Source organism: Ailuropoda melanoleuca, chromosome 4 (assembly GCF_002007445.2).
Source record: "Ailuropoda melanoleuca isolate Jingjing chromosome 4, ASM200744v2, whole genome shotgun sequence".
NCBI lineage: Eukaryota > Metazoa > Chordata > Mammalia > Carnivora > Ursidae > Ailuropoda > Ailuropoda melanoleuca.
The window spans coordinates 64,944,775-64,967,011 of record NC_048221.1 but is presented as its reverse complement, the minus strand read 5'-3'; the positions used below and the strand labels follow the sequence as shown (position 1 = coordinate 64,967,011).

Genomic DNA, 22,237 nt, shown 5'->3' with positions numbered 1-22,237 from the left:
TGCCAAAGACTTACTACTTCCCACACGATGGCAATTTTGGTTCCAGCCTTTTCCTGGGGCTCTGATTATTAAAAATGATCACTACTCTGTGTTTGTGGTTTAATTGCCTGAAGCCACTTCCTGAAGAGGTCACAGTAAAGCAGCTGTTTTCCCTTCACAGTTGGAGGGAAGCCAACACAATTCCCTTGGCTGCAGGGGTCCCTGAGGGGAGGGGTTGGAGGAGGGCTGAGGGTTGATGGGGAGTGGGCATTGCTTGAGGAGGACAGCATTTTAGGATTTCGTTCCCCTGGAGCAGGGTCCTTGTGGAAACATCTCTACTTCTCACCCCGACCCACACCCGTGATTTTGAGAAGAGGGTTAATGTCCAAGGTGCTTTGAACACCTGAAAAGGAAATTGAGGGGCCTAGATTTCTCGAGGGCCCTTTCTGCTCTGTAGCTCCGTGAAGCCTCAGCTAACAACTGCCCCGGGATGGACACAGCCTGATTTTCTGACATAAAAATAATTTTAAACTTGGTTACAAACCACATAATTCAAGGCTAAGCCTGCACCTGACTTGGGGGGTGCTCCCATCCGAAGGGAGGCTGCTCAGCTCCCCCTGCCTTTGCGTTGAAATGACTTCTTAGGTCAATCTGCAGAAACTGTTTGAAACTGTTGAGTATCAGAAAGAGGACTGGTGACAACCCTACCTGGAAGTGCTCCTTCCCCTGGGGTCCTTTTCAAAATTTGGAAAGTTTGCATATTGGGATTAGGTTTTGGCTGTGTATGGCAGGAAGCCTAAACATGTAAAAAAAAAAACAAAAAACAAAAAACAAAAAAAGATAGTCTAGGGTGGGAGAGCAGTTCCAGAAAGCCAAGCCACCAAGGACTCATGCTTCTGTCTTGTTGCCCCAGGGCTGTGAGCAAGTGGCATGTGCCTTGTGGCCCAACGTGGTGGCTGCAATCCACCCACCACATCCATACTGTGCCAGCAGAAAGGAAGACCAGTGGAGACTGTGAAGTCTTTTGAGGAGACTTTTAAGTCAACTTCCCAGGAGAAGCCTACTTTTCCACCTATGTTTTATTGGCCTTAATTCTGTCACGTGGCCGCTTTTAGTTGCAAGGGAGGATGGGAAGTGTAGTCTTTGTGTGGGCTAGTGATGTGTCACGCTGAGTCAGGGGTTCTATATTTGGGGAAGCAGGGAGGATGGATATTAGAGGGGAAACTAGCAGCATCTGTCATCGAAACTATATTTTTGAAGAGTAAGGGCTTTGGAATCAGTAAGTCCTGGGTTTAAACTTTAATCCCTGCTTACTAACTGTTAAGATATTAGTTAAGCTACATAACCTCCTTAATCTCATCTATTAAATGATCTGTTAAATTGGCATGATATTCACATGATGGGGGTAAAATGAGAGAATAGATGCTCAGTGTTCAGCTCCGTAGCTGTCACTATTGCACGTGTCCCTGTGTCATCATCTTTGACTTCATTCACTTATTCGGATTTGTGGTTTGGGTTATAAATGTGTATTTGATTCCAACTTCTTTCGTATTCTTTCTAGAGAACCAGTGAGTCTGGCTGGGACAAGTACAGTTGGGGACGTGAGACACTAATGTGGGTGCAGAGGACAAGCAACTTGGTCAATGTTGATGTGACGTTTATGCTAATCAAGTGGCCTGGTTAACCTGAGGCTGGGGTTAGTGGTTAAGGTTACAGGAAATATTTGTGTTTCAGAAACGTGTGAATGATAGGACCGTGCAGAAGCAGGAAGAGTTTAGGGGAAACAGCTCTGGGGCAGACACCCAGCTAAGGGGAAAATCTCAGGTCATTCACTACCCACTCCGGCTCCTCATCACCAGAGGGGGAGTTCAGACTGCAGCTCTGAGCACATGCCTTCTAATGAGCGAGGGTGTCTAGCATGCAAGCGCTACTTCCTCAGTTTGCCAACCCTGCCCTGGCTACTTAACAGCCTTTGGGTTTACTTTGAGACATTCAGAATGATATCTGTTCCAGGAACAGGGAACAAGTTAAATTTTACGGAAATTGGGGAGGGGTGGTGGGAGGGAATTTTTTTTTTTTTTCCTGGACTCACTCATCACTACCAAATCTCTGCTAGGTTTCTGATCATAAATATTCCCTGGTATTTTCTGGAACTGGATATCTTGTAGGCCTTTAGGGCTATGAATAAGACCAGGCCTCTATTCTCAAGGCTGTCTCCACCCTTGGGGAGCCAGACAAGAAACAGGCGTGGTAAGTGTCTTGGTTGTTCCCACGAGTTTCCTCTCGGGCCTGACTTGGAACTCCTCTCCCTAGAGGTGGGGGTAATTTCCCCACCCTACTGATGGCAGCTCTGGCACAGGACTTGCTTTGGCCAATGGAATGTGGGGCAGACCGGAGTGAGCTAGTTCTGGGCAAGGCGTTGAGTGCTGTTGCCCACGTTGCTTGTGTTTTTGCCAGCACAGAGGAAGATCATCTCCCAGACAGTCATAGGTTCAGGGAGGATGAGAGACACATGGAGCCAACTTAGATCCCACCGAAAGCCTGGAGCCAAGCCTAACCCAGCCTGATCTAGGTCATCCAACCCCCATCCAATCCACAGACTTGAGAGCGAGAATCGTTTTACCCCATTGGCGTGATCACCATGGCAATTGGTTTACACATTTCAGTGTTGAGGTGGCTTGCTGGCAGATTGTTGTGGCATTGGTGAGCTAATACAACAGGTAATTACGATATGGTGTGAGAAATGCAGGGAGGTACAGAGGGCACCTGGTATCTGGTCTCGGGGAGGTATGTGGCTAGGAGTGCTTCATAAACTTGTGTAAGTTAAACACTGTTTGGACCTTATTTTGCTCCCCCTGCCCTGGGATGCTCTACACCAGAGAGTTAGGGTTGTATGTAATCTGTCAGTGTATGTTGGAATTGTACGTGAAGTAAGAGCTAATCCATAAAGACAATAGGAAAAGTTCTCCAACAAGTAAAATATGAGGACCTTTTGACTTCTAGTGATTAATTCACTCACTCATTCATTCATTCATTCATTCATTCATTCATTCAACAGATAGAAGTTAGGGATACAGCTGTGAATAAAATAAAGTAGGATCTTTGAGTCCATGAGCTGGCATTCCAGAGGGAGGAGACTCGGTCGATGATGAATGTCGTAGACAGCAATAGAGCAGGAAAGAGAAATGTGGAGCGTTGAGGCAGAAGGGTGGTGCAGTTTTGCACAGGAAGGTCAGGGAAGACCTCACCACGAGTGATGCTTGGGTAGAGCCCTGAAGGAGGAGAGAACTTGAGCAGTGGCCATAGCTGAGGAAAGAGCATCTCAGCCCAGGGCAGGGAATGCTAAGGCACGCTTCAGGAGAGAGAGACGCTTAGGATACGGAACATCTATGCCGAGACACCTTCTAAGTGCTCTGGGGCTTTGATGTTTAGTGTGCTCAGTGAATATAGCTATTGAGGAGAAACTCCAAAACTTTAGTGTTTTCTTGCTAAAAAGTCTAGGCAAAAAGGTTTTCATCATGAGGTGAAGCCTCTAGAACCTGCTGCTGGGACCATCTTCAAGGTGTTCTCTCTTTAGCTGTGTGTGGCTCCTGGTGACCCCTCCATATCCTCCTATAGGCTACGGAGTGCTGGACCTGTGCTCTCTACCTCCTATGTCCTCCAGAAGTTGCCAGAAACAATGTTCATCTTGTACATGTTGATAATGAGTATTTCAGCCTCCACCATTCAGCCTGAGGAACATACAGGTAAGAAAGGAATCTTTCAGCTGAAGAGGGCTTGCCTGCAGCTTCTCTGGGGAAAGCAGTTGTTTATCTAGTGAAGTTTGTTGTTTTCAAAGAGCAAGGTGGGACAGATGCTTTCTCCTGCCCAGCTCCTCTGTTGCATGGTGCTTGCTCTGGGCATCAGTTATTCCTGCCAAAGAGTGAGCTGAGGAAGTGGTGTTTTGCCCTCAAAAAATAACGCTTTTGGATTTAAACCACATGTCTTGTCACAATGAAGCTCTTTTTCTGTCTGAACTGAGCCAAGATCTACTTTGAATGTTAAGGAGTCAACAAGTGAGAAACACAACCCAACTTTCTGATCATTTTTTGTCACCACGTGAAGCGTAACTTTTCCCACAAAATTTAAATTGTAATGGACAGAAGCCCTGAAGTTGTTTTCGGGAGTTTTGAAGTCATCGTAACAGGAGGGGTTAATGGGGCCCCAGGGTGCAGGCCACTTGTTAGGGGCACGTGGCTTCTTCAGATGTGCTCATCAAAGGAGGTTTTGGACCCAAAGCCTGACTGTGCTCTCCTTGTCCCTTAGTAGCTGCAGAAAACTGCCAATTTCTTGGCAAGCATTTCAAAACTGACTTCAGGGTGGAAGGGGAGCCTGTGGTCCTGAGGTGCCCCCAGGTGCAGCTCTGGTTGTGGGCATCTGTCAGCCCCCACGTCAACGTGACATGGCGTAAGAACGATTCTGATAGAACAATCCCAGGGGAAGAAGAGACGCGAATGTGGATCCAGGATGGTGCTCTCTGGATCTTGCCAGCCTTGCAGAAAGACTCTGGCACCTACATCTGCACTGTCAGGTAAGCCCCCACAACCCCTGGGACTAGGGCAGGGTGTGGGTTTTTTTCCAGAATGGGCATCTGCACGATTCTTCAGTGATGACCTGGATTTCAGAATCTAGTGTATAGGTAAGAATCTACCTTTTGTCCTCTTCACTGTTCCTGAATACCTCCTACCCAAGAGCCTTCCCCAGATGCCTTCATGGCTTTTTCTCTCCCTTCATTGAAGTCTTTGCTCAAATGTCACCTGTTTGGAGAGGACTTCCCTAGGTACTTTACCTAAACCAGTACTCCTGACACTCTCTCTCTTTCCCCTGCAGGTATTTTTCCTCACTTGACACACATGTGTTTACAAAGTTAACATTGTCTACCCCATTAGAATGTAAACTCTAGGTCAACAGGGGCTTGATCCATTTTGTTCATGCCTGCGTCCATATGGACGGAAGAAATTGATGTAGAACACTGGATGAGACTTTAGGGATGAGCTAATCCAACCGCTTACTGTACGTGTGAGGCGACCAAGCTCACTAATAAAGCGCTCCCAGGTGGTGGGTGTGGAGCGGAGACTGGAACCCACAGCTTCTGATGTGGGGTGTATCCCCCTTCCTCTTTGTCCTTTTGGTTTTTAAAAAAACATAAAAGTTATCATTTTATCCCTTTTTACATGACAATTCCATGTGTTAAGCACATTCACATCATTGTGCGACCGTCACCAGCGTCCATCTCCAGAACTCTTCATCTTCCCACGCTAGCTCTGTGTCAGTTAACCACAGACTCCTCTTCCCCTCCCCGGCTCCCAGCAGTCCGCATCTACTGTCTGTCTCTGCGAATTTGACTGCTCTAAATACCTCATAGGAGTGGAGTCAGACAGTATTTATCCTCTAGTGACTGGCTTATCTCCCTGAGCACAGTATCTTCAAGGGTTGCGCACGTATCCAAATTTCCTTCCTTTTTAAGACTGGGTAATATTCCATTGCATAAATATACCATATTTTGGTTAACCATTATCTGTCAGTGGACAACCTACCTGCCTTTTGGCTATTGTGAGTAATGCTGCTCTGATCATAGGTGTACAAGGATCTCTTTGAGTCCCTGCTTTTTTTTTTTTTAAAGATTTTATTTATTTATTTGACGGAGATAGAGACAGCCAGCGAGAGAGGGAACACAAGCAGGGGGAGTGGGAGAGGAAGAAGCAGGCTCCTAGCTGAGGAGCCTGATGTGGGGCTCGATCCCAGAGCACCGGGATCATGCCCTGAGCCGAAGGCAGACGCTTAACCGCTGTGCCACCCAGGCGCCCCTGAGTCCCTGCTTTTATTTCTTTTGGGTAAAAACCCAGGAGAATTGGTGGATCATATGGTCGTTCTATGTTTAATTTTTTGAGGAACCATCCTATCGTTTGCCACAGTGGCTGCTCCATTTTTCCTTCCCACCAGCCATGTATGGGTTCCAGTTTCTCCACATCTTCACCAACACTTATTATTTTCTGGGTTTTTCTTGGAGAGGGATAATAACCATCCTACTGGGCATGAAGTGATATATTATTATGGTTTTGATTTGCATTTCCCTAATGATTAGTAGTGCTGAGCATTTTTCCATGGCTTTTATTGGCCGAATGTCTATTCAAGTCCTTTGCCCATTTTTAACTTTAAAATTTTTTTGTTGTCTTATTATTTTAAATTTCTTTTAAAAAAGGAAATATAATTAACATGCAGTGTTATGTTAGTTTCAGGTACAGAGTGTAATGATTCAACAGTTCTATACATTTCTCAGTGCTCATCAATGAGTATATTCTTAATCTCCTTTGTCTGTTGCTCCCATCCCACCACCCATCTCCTCTCTGGCAACCACCAGTTTGTTCTCTGTATTTGAGAATCTTTTTGTTCATCTTTTTGTTTCTTAAATTCCACCTGTGAGTGAAATCATATCGTATTTGTCTTTCCCTGGCTGATTTATTTTGCTTAGCGTGATTCCATCTAGATCCATCCATGTTGTTGCAAATGGAAAGATTTCATTCTTTTTTATGGCTGAATAATATTCCTCTGTGTGTGTGTGTGTGTGTGTGTGTGTGTGTGTGTGTGTGTGTATCATATCTTCTTTATCCATTCTTTTTTTTTTTTTTTAAGATTTTATTTATTTACTTGACAGAGATAGAGACAGCCAGTGAGAGAGGGAACAGAAGCAGGGGGAGTGGGAGAGGAAGAAGCAGGCTCATAGCGGAGGAGCCTGATGTGGGGCCCAATCCCATAATGCCAGGATCACGCCCTGAGCTGAAGGTAGACGCTTAACTGCTGTGCCACCCAGGCACCCCCCTTTATCCATTCTTTAATCGAGTTATTTGTTTTTGAATTGTGGGAGCTCTTTATATATTCTGGTTATCAATCCCTTCCCAGATATATGATTTAAAACTATTTTCTTCCATGCCATGGCTTGCCTTTTTACTCTTTTGATAATGTCCTTTGTTGCACAAATTTTTTAAATTTTGACAAAGTTCAATTTATCTATTTTTTCTTTGGTGGCCTGTGCTTTTGATGTCCTAGCCAAGAAATCATTGCTGTATTTAATGTTGTAAAGCTTTGCCCTGTGTTTTCATCTAAGAATTTTTATAGTTTTAGCTCTTATGTTTAGGTCTTTGATGCATTTTGAGTTAAAGTTTATACATGGCGTAGGGTAATGGTCCAATTTCATTCTTTTGCAAGTGGCTATACAGTTTTCCTAACACCTTTTATTGAAAAGACTGTCCTCATTCAGTGGTCTTGGCAAAGCTTGCTGCTTCATGCAGAAGGAGGTTGCAGGTGTAGTTAGTGTGGGTGAGTTCACACCTTGCCTGGCTAAGCTCTCCTGCAAGGAGTAGGGCAGCCTGGGGACTGGTGCTCCTGCTTTTCTCTTCGGCTGCTGCCGGTACCCTGCCCTCGGGCTCTGCCCACTCCTACCAGCCAGCTTTAGAGTCTCCGTACATCTCATAAACCTGTTTGATTCAAGGAGAAACTGTACTTATGAGTATTTTCATCCAGAAAGAGAACCAAAGATAGCACAAGGGAATTACTGGTGAATGGGAGAATTTCAGACAATATCAGCCCCAGTCCTAGATGGTGTGTGTGTGTGTGGGGGGGTGGGTGTTGGAGGGGGTGGGTGGGTGTGTTCAGTCCTGTCAGTGAACCCTGCCTAGGAAACAGGTAGGCAGTCTCTTATTTCCATATCAGGGAAATGTGGATATCTGATTTTACAATAGCTACAAATGCATAGCTTTTCTTTTCCTTTTAGTGGAGAAAATTCTAATGTTTTCTTAAGGAGCACTACTAAGACAACTTAATAGTGTGGTAGGAAAAGAATGGAATTTGGAATTAGAATGGTATGAGTGTGAATCCTAGCCCTCTCATTTTCTAGGCAGTAGGACCTTGGTCTTATTACTTGGCATTTATGGATCTCAGTTTTCTCCTCTGTAAAGGGGTTTGCTGGGAGAGTCCTGTGAAATCACAGCATGTGAAGCATCTAGTTATGGCCTGCACCATACAAGATGGTTCATGTATACATGGAAATGCCTTTTCTTTCCCAAAGGCAATACTTACTGACTGCTGAAGTGATAATATGCAAAAATCAGGGAGACGTGAACTGCGTCGTGTTTGTCTTAAAGTTTGTTTTTATACTCTATTAAAAAAATTGTATCTAATAACCCTTATTTTATTTTTTATTCTTTTTTAAAAAAACATTTATGTATTTATTTTAGAACCAGGTGGGCAGAGGAAGGGGGGGAGATAGAGAATCTTGAGCAGACACGCTGCTGAGCTCAGAGTCTGATGCGGGGCTCGATCTCACCGCCCTGTGATTGTGACTTGAGCAGAAATCAAGAGTCAGATGCTCAACCACCTGAGCCACCCAGGCACCCCTTTATTTTCTGTTCTTGTAGAAAAAGAGAGGTCTGAGATTGAGGGGCCAGAAGAAATCCCAGGCTCAAGGTTTGTTAGCATGTGTGAGAGTCTCCCTGGCTGATCTCTAGCACTCTCTTCCAGCTCTAAGATTGGGGTCCAGCAGAGTGAGAATCACCAGCAGTTGCCCGAATACCCTTTGGCAGGTATTAACACAGCCGCGTGCCTGTGATTTTTATAATCTTCTGATCTAGAACCCACTTGGCCTTTCTGTTAGCCAGGGTGGGCAAGTTATGCTGCTTAATCAAACAGCCCTCAAATCTCAGTGGCTTAAAACCACAAAGGCTTATTTATCACACATGCAGCAAGCCTCCAAGCCCATGATGGGCTGGCAGACAATCAGGAACCCAGACTGAAGGAGCAGCCATTATCTCAAATGTTGTTGGTTGTCATTCTGGAAGGAGATATGCTCTAGAGTGTCTTGCTTGGCTGTAGAAACTTTGGTATAGAAGAGACACACATACATAACATTGACCAGAAAAAGTTGTGTAACTGCGCCACCCACAGTGGGGCCACGATGTGTAATTCCACCGTTTGCTCAGGGTGGGGGAACTGGACATACTCGGTGAAGACACTAGTGACCACCACCCCGCCGTGGGGGGTGCCACACCACACGGAGAATGTGAGTGGTGATCAAGTTACCCCCACCATCAGTCTCTTGAGTTCCTTTCACGGACTGTCTTGCCCACAGGGAATCACCGATCAGTAATGTGAACAGGTTTGGAACTCTCGATATGTGTAGTAAGTTTGGTTTCCGGAGATATTGCCCGAATTTACGGGTTTTCCCAGAGTCTTACTGGGCTTCTAACCTTGGTTTGACCTCTTTGTAGCTCTACAGCCTTAGGAAATGATTTCATTTCTGTATACCTAATTTTCCTCGTCTAAAAATGATATAATGATAATTCCTACCTCGTCGGGTTGGAGAACAAATGAAATAATATATGTTGGGCACCCAGTACAGGGCCTGGCACGCACCTCTCCCAGCTGCTATGATGAGTGTTTCCAGGTGTGCGCTGTTCTTTAGACTCGTCCTCATTTGTGTTTCTTTGACTTAAAGCAAGATGATGTATTTTTCGAGGTGATAGCTTTCTGCATTTCTTTGTGCATAAAATATTTGTTCATCTTTTTCCTTTTTTTAACCAGACATGAACTATAGTATCAGATGTTAGCTTGAACTATTTGAATGAATTCTTTTTACTTTCAGGTAGCAAGCTTTTATCACTTCTCTCACGTACATTTTTTGCATTTTGTTCCTTTTTTAGATATAGACTGTTTTACCTTTTGCAGTGCAGGCTCCCCCCTCCTGTCCCTCCTTATACAGCATGCATTCTCATGATCGCTGTTGATTATGTAGCCAGGAACTTACTTAGCTGAGTTAACTATATTTTTATGTGTTTCTGTTTTTTCCCCATGTTTCTATCAATGCTTTGCCTCTGCCCTTTCCCCAGTTCTAAGGTCTTGATAGAATTATGATATTGAGGTTACAGTTAGGTGAACCAAAAAAACCCCCAAATTAAAAACAAACTTGCCAAGTTCATTCCCCCCACCCCGCCCCGTGCAGTACTGCAAAAATATTTTAGAGATCTTACTCAAAGTTCTCCACAGATTTCTGAAATTTGACTTCAGTTGATAAGTGATTTCCACAATTTACTGGGATTGGGGAAATTATTCTCAATTTCGTTTACCGTTGCTGTTATTTTGCCTTGTCATTTATTATGCTTTTTTCCCTTGACTGCAGAAATTCTTCTTACTGTAGTGAAATGTCCGTTGAGCTCCGGGTTTTCGAGAAGACAGAAGCTTCCCTGCCTTTCATATCGTACCCGCAAATTCTAACCTTGTCAACCTCTGGGTCCTTAGTTTGCCCTGAGCTGAGTGAATTCACCCATAACAAAATGGACATGAAGATTCAGTGGTACAAGGTACATCTTTAAAAATTGCTACTTTAATTAAAATGTGTTTTACTAGCCACAGGAAAGGTATAAAGTACCCATTCTGAAGGCAACACATTCACTTTTCTATTCCTGGGGTTTTTTTGTTGTTGTTTTTTGCAACTAGTTATTTTAAAAAGGGGAGGGATTAATATGTTCTATTCATCTTTGTGTGGCTTGGGTAGGGATCTTCAGAGTAGAATTTTGAGAAGCCAGAATACAAAATGAATGCAGAGTAAGTGACAGCTGAAGAAAATAGCTTTTTATACTGTCATTTGTCTATAGAAATGTAGAAAAAAAGAAATGTAGAGAAAACTATTGGTTTAGTTAACAGCTGTGTACACATATTAATGAAGCTTTTTTAAAGCACATGGTAACTAACTTTGGGGTTAAATGAATAAATATAAACAATTTGTTTTCTTCACTGGTTGAATAAATACTATCATAGATCACTTGGGTAGAGCAGTTGTGGGCAAACTACAGCTATAACCAGTAGCCACATTGAGCTGCCCGACAGCTTAGGATGGTTTTCACTTTTTTAAATGGTTAGGAAAAATTAAAAGAGGGGCACTTGCGTGGCTCATCGGTTAAGCATCTGACTCTTGGTTTTGGCTCAGGTTATGATCTCATGGGTTACGAGATCGAGGTCCACATTGGGCTCCGTGCTCAGCAGGGAGTCTGTTTGAAGGTTCTCTCTCTCTGCCCCTCCTCACTGAGCGCATGCTTGTTCTCTCTCTCTCCCTCTCTCTAAAATAAATAAATAAATCTTTAAAAAAAATTAGGTGCACCTGGATGGCTCAGTCGGTTAAACATCTGCTTTTGGCTCAGGTCATGATCCCAGGGTCCTGGGATTGAGCCCCACAGGGTCCTGGGATTGAGCCCCACATCAGGCTCCCCTCTCAGCAGAAAGCCTGCTTCTCCCTCTCCCTCTGCCTTCTGCTTCCTCTGTTGTGCTCTCTCTCTCTGTTCAATAGATAAATAAATAAGTTAAATATTAAAAAGAGATTAAAAGAAGACTAGTAGTTCATGATATGTGAAAAAGACATAAAATTCAAATTTCAGCGCCCATAAGTACAGTTTTACTAGGGCATGGCCACACTGTTTCTGTAGTCTCATACTTCAAGGGCCAAGTTGAGCAGCTCTTCAAACTTACCAGAAGACAGAGGCCATATGGACTATGGGCCTGAAGTAGTTACTGTCCGGTCCTTTACAAGAAAAATTTGCCAACCCCTGATATAGATAGAACATAGGTTGATACTGAAAAGTACAGTTGCTTGTTTAAAATTTGATAGAAATTAATCCTTTAATTAAGGAAAGGTCAACCAGTTGACTGGTGTTATAGCTAGAAGATACATACAGGATACCAATGCTAATCATTACTGAGCAGACACTGTGTATAATTCTGTCCTAGATTCCCTGGCATATAACCTAACGAAGTAGGGATTGGTAGTATCTCCACTTTCCAGATTAGGAAACAGAGAAACAGAAATGTAAGGCACTTGCCCAAGGTCACAGCTGGTAGATGGTGAAGCCAGAACTCCAGCATGGGAGGCCAGGCTCCACACACCACTGCCATGCAGGGGAGCCCTGGAGGTTTGGGGGCCTTGGAAGAACTGGGGTGCTGAGCCCCATTTGGCTTTTTTTCATGTTTGGGGACTCATGTTAGGAACAATAAAATCTCTCTTTTTAATTCAATATGTTGTAAAATAATACTTATGAGCCACTAGCTGACAGACTATTCCAGTTATGTCTGTGCTCCCATTCAGAGCAAGATTCTGAGATGACTCGAGGTTATGTTTGACTGTCACAAGCTTTCGATCATCATGGTTTTGAAAGATAGGTTCCTGAGAACACTTTGTGCTCATTGGGATGTTTTCTCGAATCCCATTCAACGTTTTCTGTTATTGGAGGCCTTGCTCTTGAGGGTTCTATAGTGCAAAACCCACAGAATCTTTTGTCCGTATGGAAAGTGTGCCCTGGTTCCTCACACTTAGTTTTTTCTTACAAATTTTTCTCCATCTTTACTGACTCCTAAAATTGAAATGATTCTTAAAGTCATTACTCTAACATCATTTTTTCATTTTTCCTGAATATTACTTTCACCCTGAATATTTCTTTCCTTTTTTTTTTTTTTTTTAAGATTTTATTTATTTGACAGAGATAGCCAGCGAGAGAGGGAACACAGGCAGGGGGAGTGGGAGAGGAAGAAGCAGGCTCCCAGCAGAGGAGCCTGATGTGGGGCTCAATCCCAGACTGCTGGGATCACGCCCTGAGCCGAAGGCAGACGCTTAAAGACTGAGCCACCCAGGCACCCCTGAATATTTCTTGTGAATGTTACAGTCATCCTGACGACATACTACTACTCTTCCCTCATGTTTCCCAAGGTGGTAATGGCCTACTTTATCAAATAAGAGATAGTTTCTTTTTTCCCCTGTTGTGCTTACACAAATGTGCTATAAACATTGTGGTTAAACAAATCCTACAATTTTGTTTTATATGTTAACAAATTCCCTCTGTTAAAAAATACAGTTAGTGTTATGTCCAAAGTACATTCGCCAAGTAAATACCAGGGCGATTCTTGGGCTGCATATTCAACATTGATAATACGTTTGCTATTCATATATAGCTTTTGAGATATAAATTAGTACATAGCATAACTCTGAAAAGTATTTTCCCTTAAGGATTCTGTCCTTTTGGATCAAGACAACGAGAAGTTTCTAAGTGTGAGGGGAACCTCTCGCTTACTCATCCATAATGTGTCTGTGGAGGACGCAGGTTATTACAGCTGTGCCATGACATTCACCCATGAAGGCATACCATACAACGTGACTAGGAATATCGAACTACGTGTCAACAGTGAGTACTTGCCACTGAGGGACCTCCCCACCCTGTCAATAACAAGCATGCACAGAACAAATGAGGGTTCACATGAAATTCCTTGAATGTCTTTGGTATGAAAGGAAAACAGACCTATCAACTCGCCTAAAGCATCAGGCTAATAAGACATGTGTGTGAAGTTTTGGAAGATAGAAAGCGGGGTGGTTTTATGAGGAAAGGTGAATCGCTGGGTCGTTGATAGGTTTCCAAGTGTGGCTAAAACACACCAGCAGAGGGGGCCAAACAATGTTAACGTGGAAGGTCCCTTTGGAAGGCTTTGCAACTCCAGGCCCAGCCATCAGAGCATGGTTGCCATAACTTTATGTATAATTCTAGGATACTAAGATTTTATTGGATTTTTCAGTTAGAAGGTTATGCGTTGGCATATCCAGTGGAAATTCCCCTTTCTCGGGCTTCCCCAGGGCGTGTGGCCCTTAAAACCAGAATTTCAAATAGTGAGTGCTCTCATTGGCTTAACTGAGTTCTACTTGAAAATAATGTTGTGAACAGTGTTGATGAATATTTAAAATTGTTTAGTATTTACCACCTACATGCTGGACATCAAGCTTGGTGCAAGGAATGTAAAAGTGTTTGAGTCCTGGACTCTGCCCTAGAGAGTATGCTGCTTTTTTAAATTTAATATGCTGAATATGCAATTGGAGTCTTTTAGGGCGTTTCAGAGGGCTTTGGAGATATATTAAGGTTAAATAATTGGTCTGTGAAGGGAGAAGTTTAACTATTTTTCCCTTCCAGAGAAAATCCAGAGATTCAGTTTTACCACAGGGAAAACTGTGTCCCCCACGAACTGAAATCTCTAGATTACATAGTCTTGTGAGGATTCATTCGTATCAACTCCTTGTTCCCCAGTGGGGGAATCACGGAGACTTGGCTGACTTTGAAAGGGTTCAGAATTATCCTGATCATGCGATACTGCACAGGAACACTAGGGGGCGGCCAGCCCACATTTTACCCCGGGTTGTGATCCCATTGTTTCTCAGGGCTTCTCAAAGGGTGGTCTAGCAATTGGGTGCTCACTAGACTTGCAGAATCTCAGTCTCTATCCCAGACCTACTGGGTTAGAAATGGTGAGGGGAGCACAGCAATCTGTGTTTAAACCAACCCCCCCCCCGCGCCCGGTGATACGGATGCGCCCTCAGATTTGAAAAGCACGGCGGTTTTTCTTTCTTGCCTCTCTGTTGTCCCAGCCTCTGTGTGGCAGGCATATGATTGTGTGTGTTGGTGGGGGGCGATTGCGGGGAGGCTCCTGGTCTTGGTCCAGAAGCCATGTGCTCCTCTGCTGTGAGGCTGCCTAATGCTTACTCATGTTACGAATTCAAAATGCTCTGCAGGGAAGATGTAAGGAGGGAGCTAGCAGTTATGGAGATGGGCAGCCCTTTGCCCACCCCCAGCCTTGCTTTTTGCTCCAATTCAGGTGCCCACTTTCTTCAAGCTGTCGGGAGACCTGCCTCTTGGGGAGTTGGGTTCCTATTCAGAGGTCCACCTCTGTCTGCCTCCCAAAGGAGTTTATGTCCTCCATTAACAAGACATAGTGGCCATAGTTACACTCTTCATCACTCAGTGTGGGATTAGCAGTATAAACAGGTGGTTCCCAAATTCCTGCGTCTCTATTTCTGTTTTTGAAGTGACTCTGCATTATTCTGTGGCAGGCACTTGGGGAAGCAGGAATGGAGAGGAGGGGAGATTTTAGGGCAAAGAGATGTTGGGTAAAGTCTGTCTTGTGGGTATTGTGAACATTACTATTAAGAATTCATTCAGGAAGCTGGGGAGGGGAATGGTTAATTATTTATCACAGAGCAAAGAACATCTGTTAGTGGAATGTGTATTTAACTGTGGCCTCTTCCAGTAATCTCTCTTCTGGGAAGGGCAGCGGCCTAAGATGCTCACTTTTGTGGGGAGTCTGTTTCCTTTGCCAGACAAAGGTCGACTCTTACAATGGCTGGCCGTACTGCAGAGGATAACTTTGTTAATTAGCTAAACAATGGAACTTGAATGTCAGCTTGAAATGATGGCTTCCCTAATTGAATCTCTTTTCCTCATATCCTTTTCAGAAAAAGAAGAGGAGACGATTCCTGTGATTATCTCCCCGCACCAGACCATATTAGCTTCATTGGGTAAGGCCCACAAGGACCGTGTCCCCCACGGGGGCGCCTGCAGTCCCAAAGCCCAGGGTCCCAGACCCTTGTGCCCGCTGACTGCACCTGCCCCTTTGGTGTGCAGCGTGCCTGGGTGGGACCCCGGAACCCCGTGTAAGAGGCAGAAATAACATCTTTCCTTCTGTGAGATGTTAGAAATGTCATTGTGTGAAAATACGTATACTTTGTTACGTGAACACCCTACCTGCAAACATCTAAGTGTAAACGTCCCAACGTTCTGGTGGCTGTCATCAGCTGTATGAGGGGATTAACAGCATGGTTCCCTCGTGTGGCCAGCACCTGCAGTATGTTTTGAATAAGTCCCTTTACCAAAATTTGGCTGGCATGCAGCATTTCCCTAAGAGTCCGTTTGTAACGTGAGGCTGACCCTGTCACTGCTGGCCCCACAGAGATGGTCTCTCGCTGCCAAAACAGCTGCTCAGCTGCTCAAGGGGGATGATGAGAGTGACTGACAGGGTTTTCCATTTTTCATCCTGTGTGGCTGTGGCTCGGGCTGTTCCAGCCAGCGCACACTTCCCTGTGGACCGTCACTATGTCTCATGGGATGCCACTCAGTGTCAACACCGACCCTGTAGGGGTCCTTCTGTTGAAGGAGAAGCTGTGCAGGGTGTCACTGTGGCTCACTGAAGGTCAAAAGCCACACTCAAGTCAGGCTGGGCTTCGGGGAGCCCTGTGTGTCTGTGAAGCCTGTTCCATTTTGGTTTGTTTTCCTATAATGGTTTTGTAGGCCTTATTCTCCCTCTTTCCCTCTCTCCCTCCCTCCCTCCCTCCCTTCCTTCCCATGAATCTAGCTCTCTCTTCTGTTTGCTGTTGGCCTTATATTTTAAATTCTAGTTGGTGGCCATAGAGAAGGGGGACTTTTGTGCAGATGCTGGCATTGCTGCCTGACACAGGCTGCGTCAGCCCTTGGAACAACCACCTGGAAATCTGGGGAAGTGGGGACACAGGTCGATGCTGCCTGGGATTCCAGTACTCTGGCTCCTAGACGTTCCCTGGCCAGGTGGAGCTAAGTTCCCCACCCCGTTGCTTTGAATGCACTCATGTGCATGGCAGAATCACATGAGGCCAGATTTAATGGGTTGCTTTCGGCCCAAAAATCTTAAGGTTGTAAGAGGCGGTGAAGGAGGGAGAAGAGCCTGCAGGGGGGCCAAACATTAAAAGACCTACCACAGGGAGGCACGTCACCATGAGGAAGAAACAAATGGGACCAACTTGTTCATTTTTTTTTCTTTCCTCCTCTTTGGTGATTAAAAAAAATATAACTTCTAGTGACTGAGGAGGAGGGCCCAGTACCTCACACCGAACAACTGCAGAAGGGACCATGCATATGAAATACAGTGGCTTTGTAAAGACTTAATCCCAGAAAAGCATGATATGCGACTGGGAGTTCCCAGGGGAAACATGAGGGCTGAGACCAGCAATGGGCAGAGAGAAAGAATCCAAACGTTCATCTGACTTTTTGGCGTACCTAGAATAAAGTGTAGGAGAAGCCATCCGTGAATTCAGAAGGCCCTGTAGGAGCCAAGTGGCCTTGGGGAAGCCATTTGTCCCCAGGGTTTTCATCTCTGACGAAGACCAGTTGAGGGAACTGGAGACAACTTGATACATACTGGTGTTCTATGTGAATGGAATCATTTGAGGGAATTAAGTTTCCTTCGAAGGAAAGAAATGGCTGTCAAGGGGTGTTTGAGAAGATGGGGAAGGGATTTGTTGGTGGACACGGGGGCTGGTGTGGCCCCTATTCCCTGGCTGGATTCTAATGTTTGCTGTGTGGTGTCTTGCCATGCACAGGATCAAGATTGACAATCCCGTGTAAGGTGTTTCTGGGAGCTGGGACACAGTCGACCACCATGCTCTGGTGGATGGCCAACAACACCAGAATAGAGAACGCCTACCAGGGAGGCCGCGTGGCCGAGGGGCAGCGCCAGTAAGTGGGTGAAGGTCTTTGTCAGCTGAGAAGTGTCTTATGGGACTTCCGAGGGCTTCACTCTTCCTTCTAGAGAGAATGTCATACCAGACCTATTCATATGACACGCACACTCCATTAAAAATAATTTTTTGATTGTAAACTGTTGGATTTTTAGAATTTTATTTTATGCTTTTAAAAGATATATTTATTCATTTTAGAGAGAGAGAGAGCATGAGCCAGGAGAATGGTAGAGGGAGAGGGAGAGAGAATCTCCAGCAGACTCCATGCTGAGCACAGAGCCCGACACAGGGCTCGATCCCATGACCCTGACATCACCTGAGCTGAAATCAAGAGTCAGACGCTTAACTGACTGAGCCACCCAGGGGCCACAGATTTTTAGAATTTTAAAAATTGAGTTTTGCTTAGTATTACCAGTTGTTCTTGAGAACCAAACTTCCTATAGGAGACAAACTACTGGGCATTGATGTTGCATTTTCTAGCTGTTTCATTAAACATTTGTTTCTTGATTTTTGCGGTTTTCAAAAAAAAAATACTTTGGAGTTAATACATTTCCACGCTGCACCCTGCAACCTGAGTGTCAAACATTTTCGCAAACCCTTCAACAGAGTCTGAAAGTTAGCCACAGTATCGGAGGCGGCCACAGGTGCTAAGGAAGTTTAGTGTTGAAAGAAAGGAAGAATTCTGTTCTCATAAGCATTCATCTCTGCAAAATGTTTTCTCACCCCGACAGTAGATAGTCAGACCTTGTAAATGTGAGCCATTTGTGTTTAAGGAAGGACCATTGTGTTTGAATGGAAGACCATTCAACGTTCCAGATTATCAAGGATTTTTAAAATTCAGGTTACAGTACGATGAATTAGCCTCAACTTCTGCTTGCCAATTTTTTGTCTTTTTTCAAAGACCTATCAAAAGAGGCCTTTCTGGATGCAGTGTAGTGGATCAAAATTATATGTGGTTAGCACAACTGCCTGCTTGCAAGTCTTTATTGGGAAAAGCTTGGCATCACTAACATGCCCCATGTCGGCTTACTCATACTATTCGCGCTCTTAAAGGAGCCTATTTGCCCAAGGATAAAAAAAATAGTCCTAGCAGACCCGCGTCAGTGGTATTGTCATTCATGCTTCTAGGTAGCTGTGAAGCATCTTCAGATGATGATCACATTACAAACGGCAGCAATGCTGGTTAGAACCATCCCCTGGCCTTGCCCGTCTGTGGCCCTCCACTCTGAGCTTGAGTTCCCAGAATGACAGCTGGCAATGGAGATGAGAGGAGGAAACATCGTGGAGGCCAGGATTCCTGGAAAATCCCTCCTCCTCAGTATGCAAATGATTTATTGGCCTTACCGTCCAGTTTCTCCAAAGCAGACATTTCTATTCCCACTACTGCCTCTTCATTCATCAACGGCCTTAAAAAATGAATTTTTCCATTATCTAAACGAAACTGGGCCATGTTAAGTTTTCCTTGTGACAAGTGTCCTGTTACAGGGACCAGCATCTTCAGGGTCACTCCCACCTTCTGGCCCAGGCTTAGAAATTCTTCCAAATAGGGAACCAATATCATGGCAGGTGCTCCTGACTTTATGAATCCTGAGACCAATTTAAACACGGCAGATCCTTCTCGTTGAGAACATTTGGATGTCTCCGTCATAAAGATGGGCTTGCATTTGATACACCACGTTTAAGTGAATGTTTTCTCACTCAGGGAGTACTCAGAGAACAATGAGAACTACATCGATGTGCCGCTGGTTTTTGATCCAGTCATAAGAGAGGATTTGAACACGGATTTTAAATGCCTTGTCCGTAACACACTTAGTTTTCAGACGCTGCGTACCACAGTCAAAGAAGGTATGTATCTGGGGAACATTCAAGGGGAAAAGCAGCATGGGCAGTGCTCTGTGGATGCTAGACCAAGCTGCTAGTTCTCCAGAGGATTGCGGAGGCAGCCCCCTGTTTCCTATTAATGGAGCACCCAAGGCAGATCTCTCACTTTTTATGATTTATTTTTTGTTGGGTGGAAGCTGGCTCTGGGAGATTATGTTCAAGTAAAAATTTAAATAGCAAGCTGACTTTTGGAAAAAAGATAAGGTAGTTCTGCGATAAACTTAAAAAAAACCGGTGTCCTTGCGTGGTTCTGCCCCTGGATCAGCAGGACTAGCTGTTTCCTCACGACACCTCAAGGAGGGTGGGACGGTCTTTAGCTGGAGATTGAGGAACTCCTTTCTCCAAGAGCTGGGGACTGGGAGATCCACCGCGCTCAGGGCAGCTTTTTAGGGTTAAAGTCATCGGTTCCCAGGAGATAAAGCAGAAGACTAGTAAAATCAACCCAGTGCCCGTTTAAAATAAGAAGAAAAGAAAAACCCATGCTATCATTTGGACTAAATTGATTTCTTCCCAGCATTTAAGCATGGAGTGGGGAAGGGAAACGCAGGTAACGCAGAGACCGTTGACAGCCAGAAAGGACAAGGCAGAAGCCAAAGTGATCGCCAGCTGCAGTCTCTTGATGCCTCCTGGGCAGTCTGTAGCAATCCAACAGATTGCTCCACAGTCTCTGTGTTTGCTGGGAAGGCAGCCGCAGACGTACTTGTAATCGAAAAGCTGAGGGTTTGGTTAAGCCTCAGGGCAGAGCATGACACATACAGCTTTTCTCCAGCTGTGGTCTGAGCACCACCAGCATCGCCCACTTGGGCCACTAGTTGAAAACACCAAGCCGTGGGCTCACCCCAGATCTACCCGAATTCTCCCAGGGTAAGGCCAAAGACGGCGATTTAGCAGGCTCCTTTCATATTCAAGTTTGAGAACCGTGTCCTAGGACATATATGCAAAAGCTGATGCTTTAAATCATTCCCATGAAAGAGTCAGTAGTTTTCCAGCCCTGGAAAGGAAGTGTTCCACGGAAAGCAGAGTCCACTTCTGGGGTTCAGACTGTGACCCAAAGGAACCTGTGCTTTGTCAGGGCCCGAAGCTGGGAACCTTTAAACATTGCTATATGTGAGCTGTCTCCCCGCATGTCCTTTGCTGGGTTGGCTGTGACTCATGGCCGAGGGCACAGATAAAAGCCTGTCACCAGCATGGAGAGGTGCATCCGGATGACTGCTCAGAAAATTAAAGCTTGATGCATTTCCAAGTCTTGTGGGACGTTAAGGTAGAAGAATCATCTGGAGAAATAGTCTGAGATGATGTTGATTCCTGGAGGCCCGGACAGAAGATAATAAGTAGTAGCTTTAAAATGTGGAACTGTGGCCTCGTCATCAGTGAGTCCAAGAACACTCTTGTTCTTGTATTTGCTTGTTACATCTTTATTTGTACTCTCTTTCCACATTTTCGTGACACAGAGATGCCAAGGGTAGAATATAAAATAGCTGGGTCCAAGCAATAATCTTGACACCTACAGCTCCTTTGTTCAGAGTTGGTTTTCTCGCCTGTGTTAGTTTATATCATCCTCCTGACATGCGCGCTCGTTGGAAGAGGCATGCTGGACCTTCGCCACGTCCCAGTTGGCTGGTTGAGACCTGAGCAAATAATATCGTATTGCACACCATTCAACAGGTGGAACAGAGACCCTTGGCACCTCGCCCCACTCTGTGTTTCTTTGTGATGGATTTTCGTTCTGCCTTGCTTCTTTCCCTAATGCCACAGATGTCCTCAAATATCCTTGATCTGATGTGAAGGGCATGCTTTCTGAAAAATCCGCGCACAATTAATAGGAAAAACGAAATCCAATTCCTGTCTTCTCTATAAACATGCATTGCACTGTCCTGCGTGGCAGTGAGAGAATGTTCCTTCCACCCATGATGTGACTCTGTTCTTCCTACAGCTACCACATTCTCCTGGGGGACCGTGCTGGCCCCCCTCTCCCTGGTCTGCTTGGTTTTGGTGGGAATATGGATGCACAGACGGTGTAAACACAGAACTGGAAAAGCATACGGTTTGACCACGTTAAAGACTGGCCACTAAGATTTTCAATCTTACCCAAGTGAAATAAAGACAATAAAACAATCCAGAGACAAATGATGTCCTTTTTTATGGAAGTGACTTGGCCTTTGCGAGGATTCTGCTCTTCCTCAGTTGGTTTAACGACCTGCTGTGTTTATGGTAAAGGACTGAAGTATGAATGTGACGTTTATTCTGAAACAGAATGACAGGAGTGAGTGTGCGTGTGGGTGGGAGAGTAATTCTTGGACACTTGTGACCTATTTAGAAGAGTGACGTGGAGTCGAAAACATCTAAATGAGTTTTATGGTTCATTCACTCGTCATTTAACAAAAATGTATCAAAAAGTTATGTTGGCTATACTCCATGAAAGGTGTTAGTAGAGACAAAGATAAGATGTAGGTTTGCGTTTTTGGGAAGATGGAATTTCATTTTGAGACTGGAAAGAGAGATTTAGAAATGCTAAAGAAGGAGCATCAACAAAAATTGGTGAATTTTTTTTCAAAAGGATGAACCAAAAAATAGCAATTAAAATAGAGTAGACTGTGAAAAAATACATGTTAGGACATTTTAGTGAACTGAAAAATAGACTCAACTTTATAACAAAGCTTCTGAAAATAAGGAGGATGGAAAGGTATCGGGATAATTGTATACACATTGGAAAAAAATAATCAGAACCTCTTTTATATCATATATCCATCCCCCTCCCCCCCAAATCCCGGTTAACTTAATAAATTCAATTTAAAAAAATCAGATTGCAGGAAAATTAGCATGACTCACTCCTTCACTTGAATTCAAGTCTTTGTTCAAGTGACCTTCCCAGAGGCACTTCTGAATAGCACCTCTTTCCATCCCTCTCTGTTTCTCCCTCTGCTTTGTGTCGTTACAGATCTTATCACCACCAGACCTTCCATTACATATGTACTCGTTTATTTTCAATCTTCCCCA

At 44.5% G+C, this 22,237-nt stretch overlaps 1 protein-coding gene across 3 annotated transcripts in view; it reads left to right on the top strand.

Annotated features, from left to right (window-relative positions):
* The window catches only part of IL1R2 (interleukin 1 receptor type 2), a 38,805-nt gene extending 17,442 nt beyond the window's left edge, over positions 1–21,363 (top strand). For 2 of the 3 annotated variants that reach the window (XM_019804858.2, XM_019804851.2), the window contains exons 2-9: positions 3,598–3,725; positions 4,285–4,549; positions 10,190–10,370; positions 13,061–13,235; positions 15,326–15,388; positions 17,222–17,357; positions 19,062–19,204; positions 21,174–21,363. In XM_019804858.2, the coding sequence (XP_019660417.1) occupies positions 3,659–3,725; positions 4,285–4,549; positions 10,190–10,370; positions 13,061–13,235; positions 15,326–15,388; positions 17,222–17,357; positions 19,062–19,204; positions 21,174–21,313 (1,170 nt within the window). In that variant the 5' untranslated portion in view covers positions 3,598–3,658 and the 3' untranslated portion in view covers positions 21,314–21,363. The remainder of the gene's footprint in view (positions 1–3,597; positions 3,726–4,284; positions 4,550–10,189; positions 10,371–13,060; positions 13,236–15,325; positions 15,389–17,221; positions 17,358–19,061; positions 19,205–21,173) is intronic. The other variant, XM_011230911.3, reaches the window with a different exon arrangement.
* The last annotated feature ends 874 nt before the right edge of the window (positions 21,364–22,237 follow it).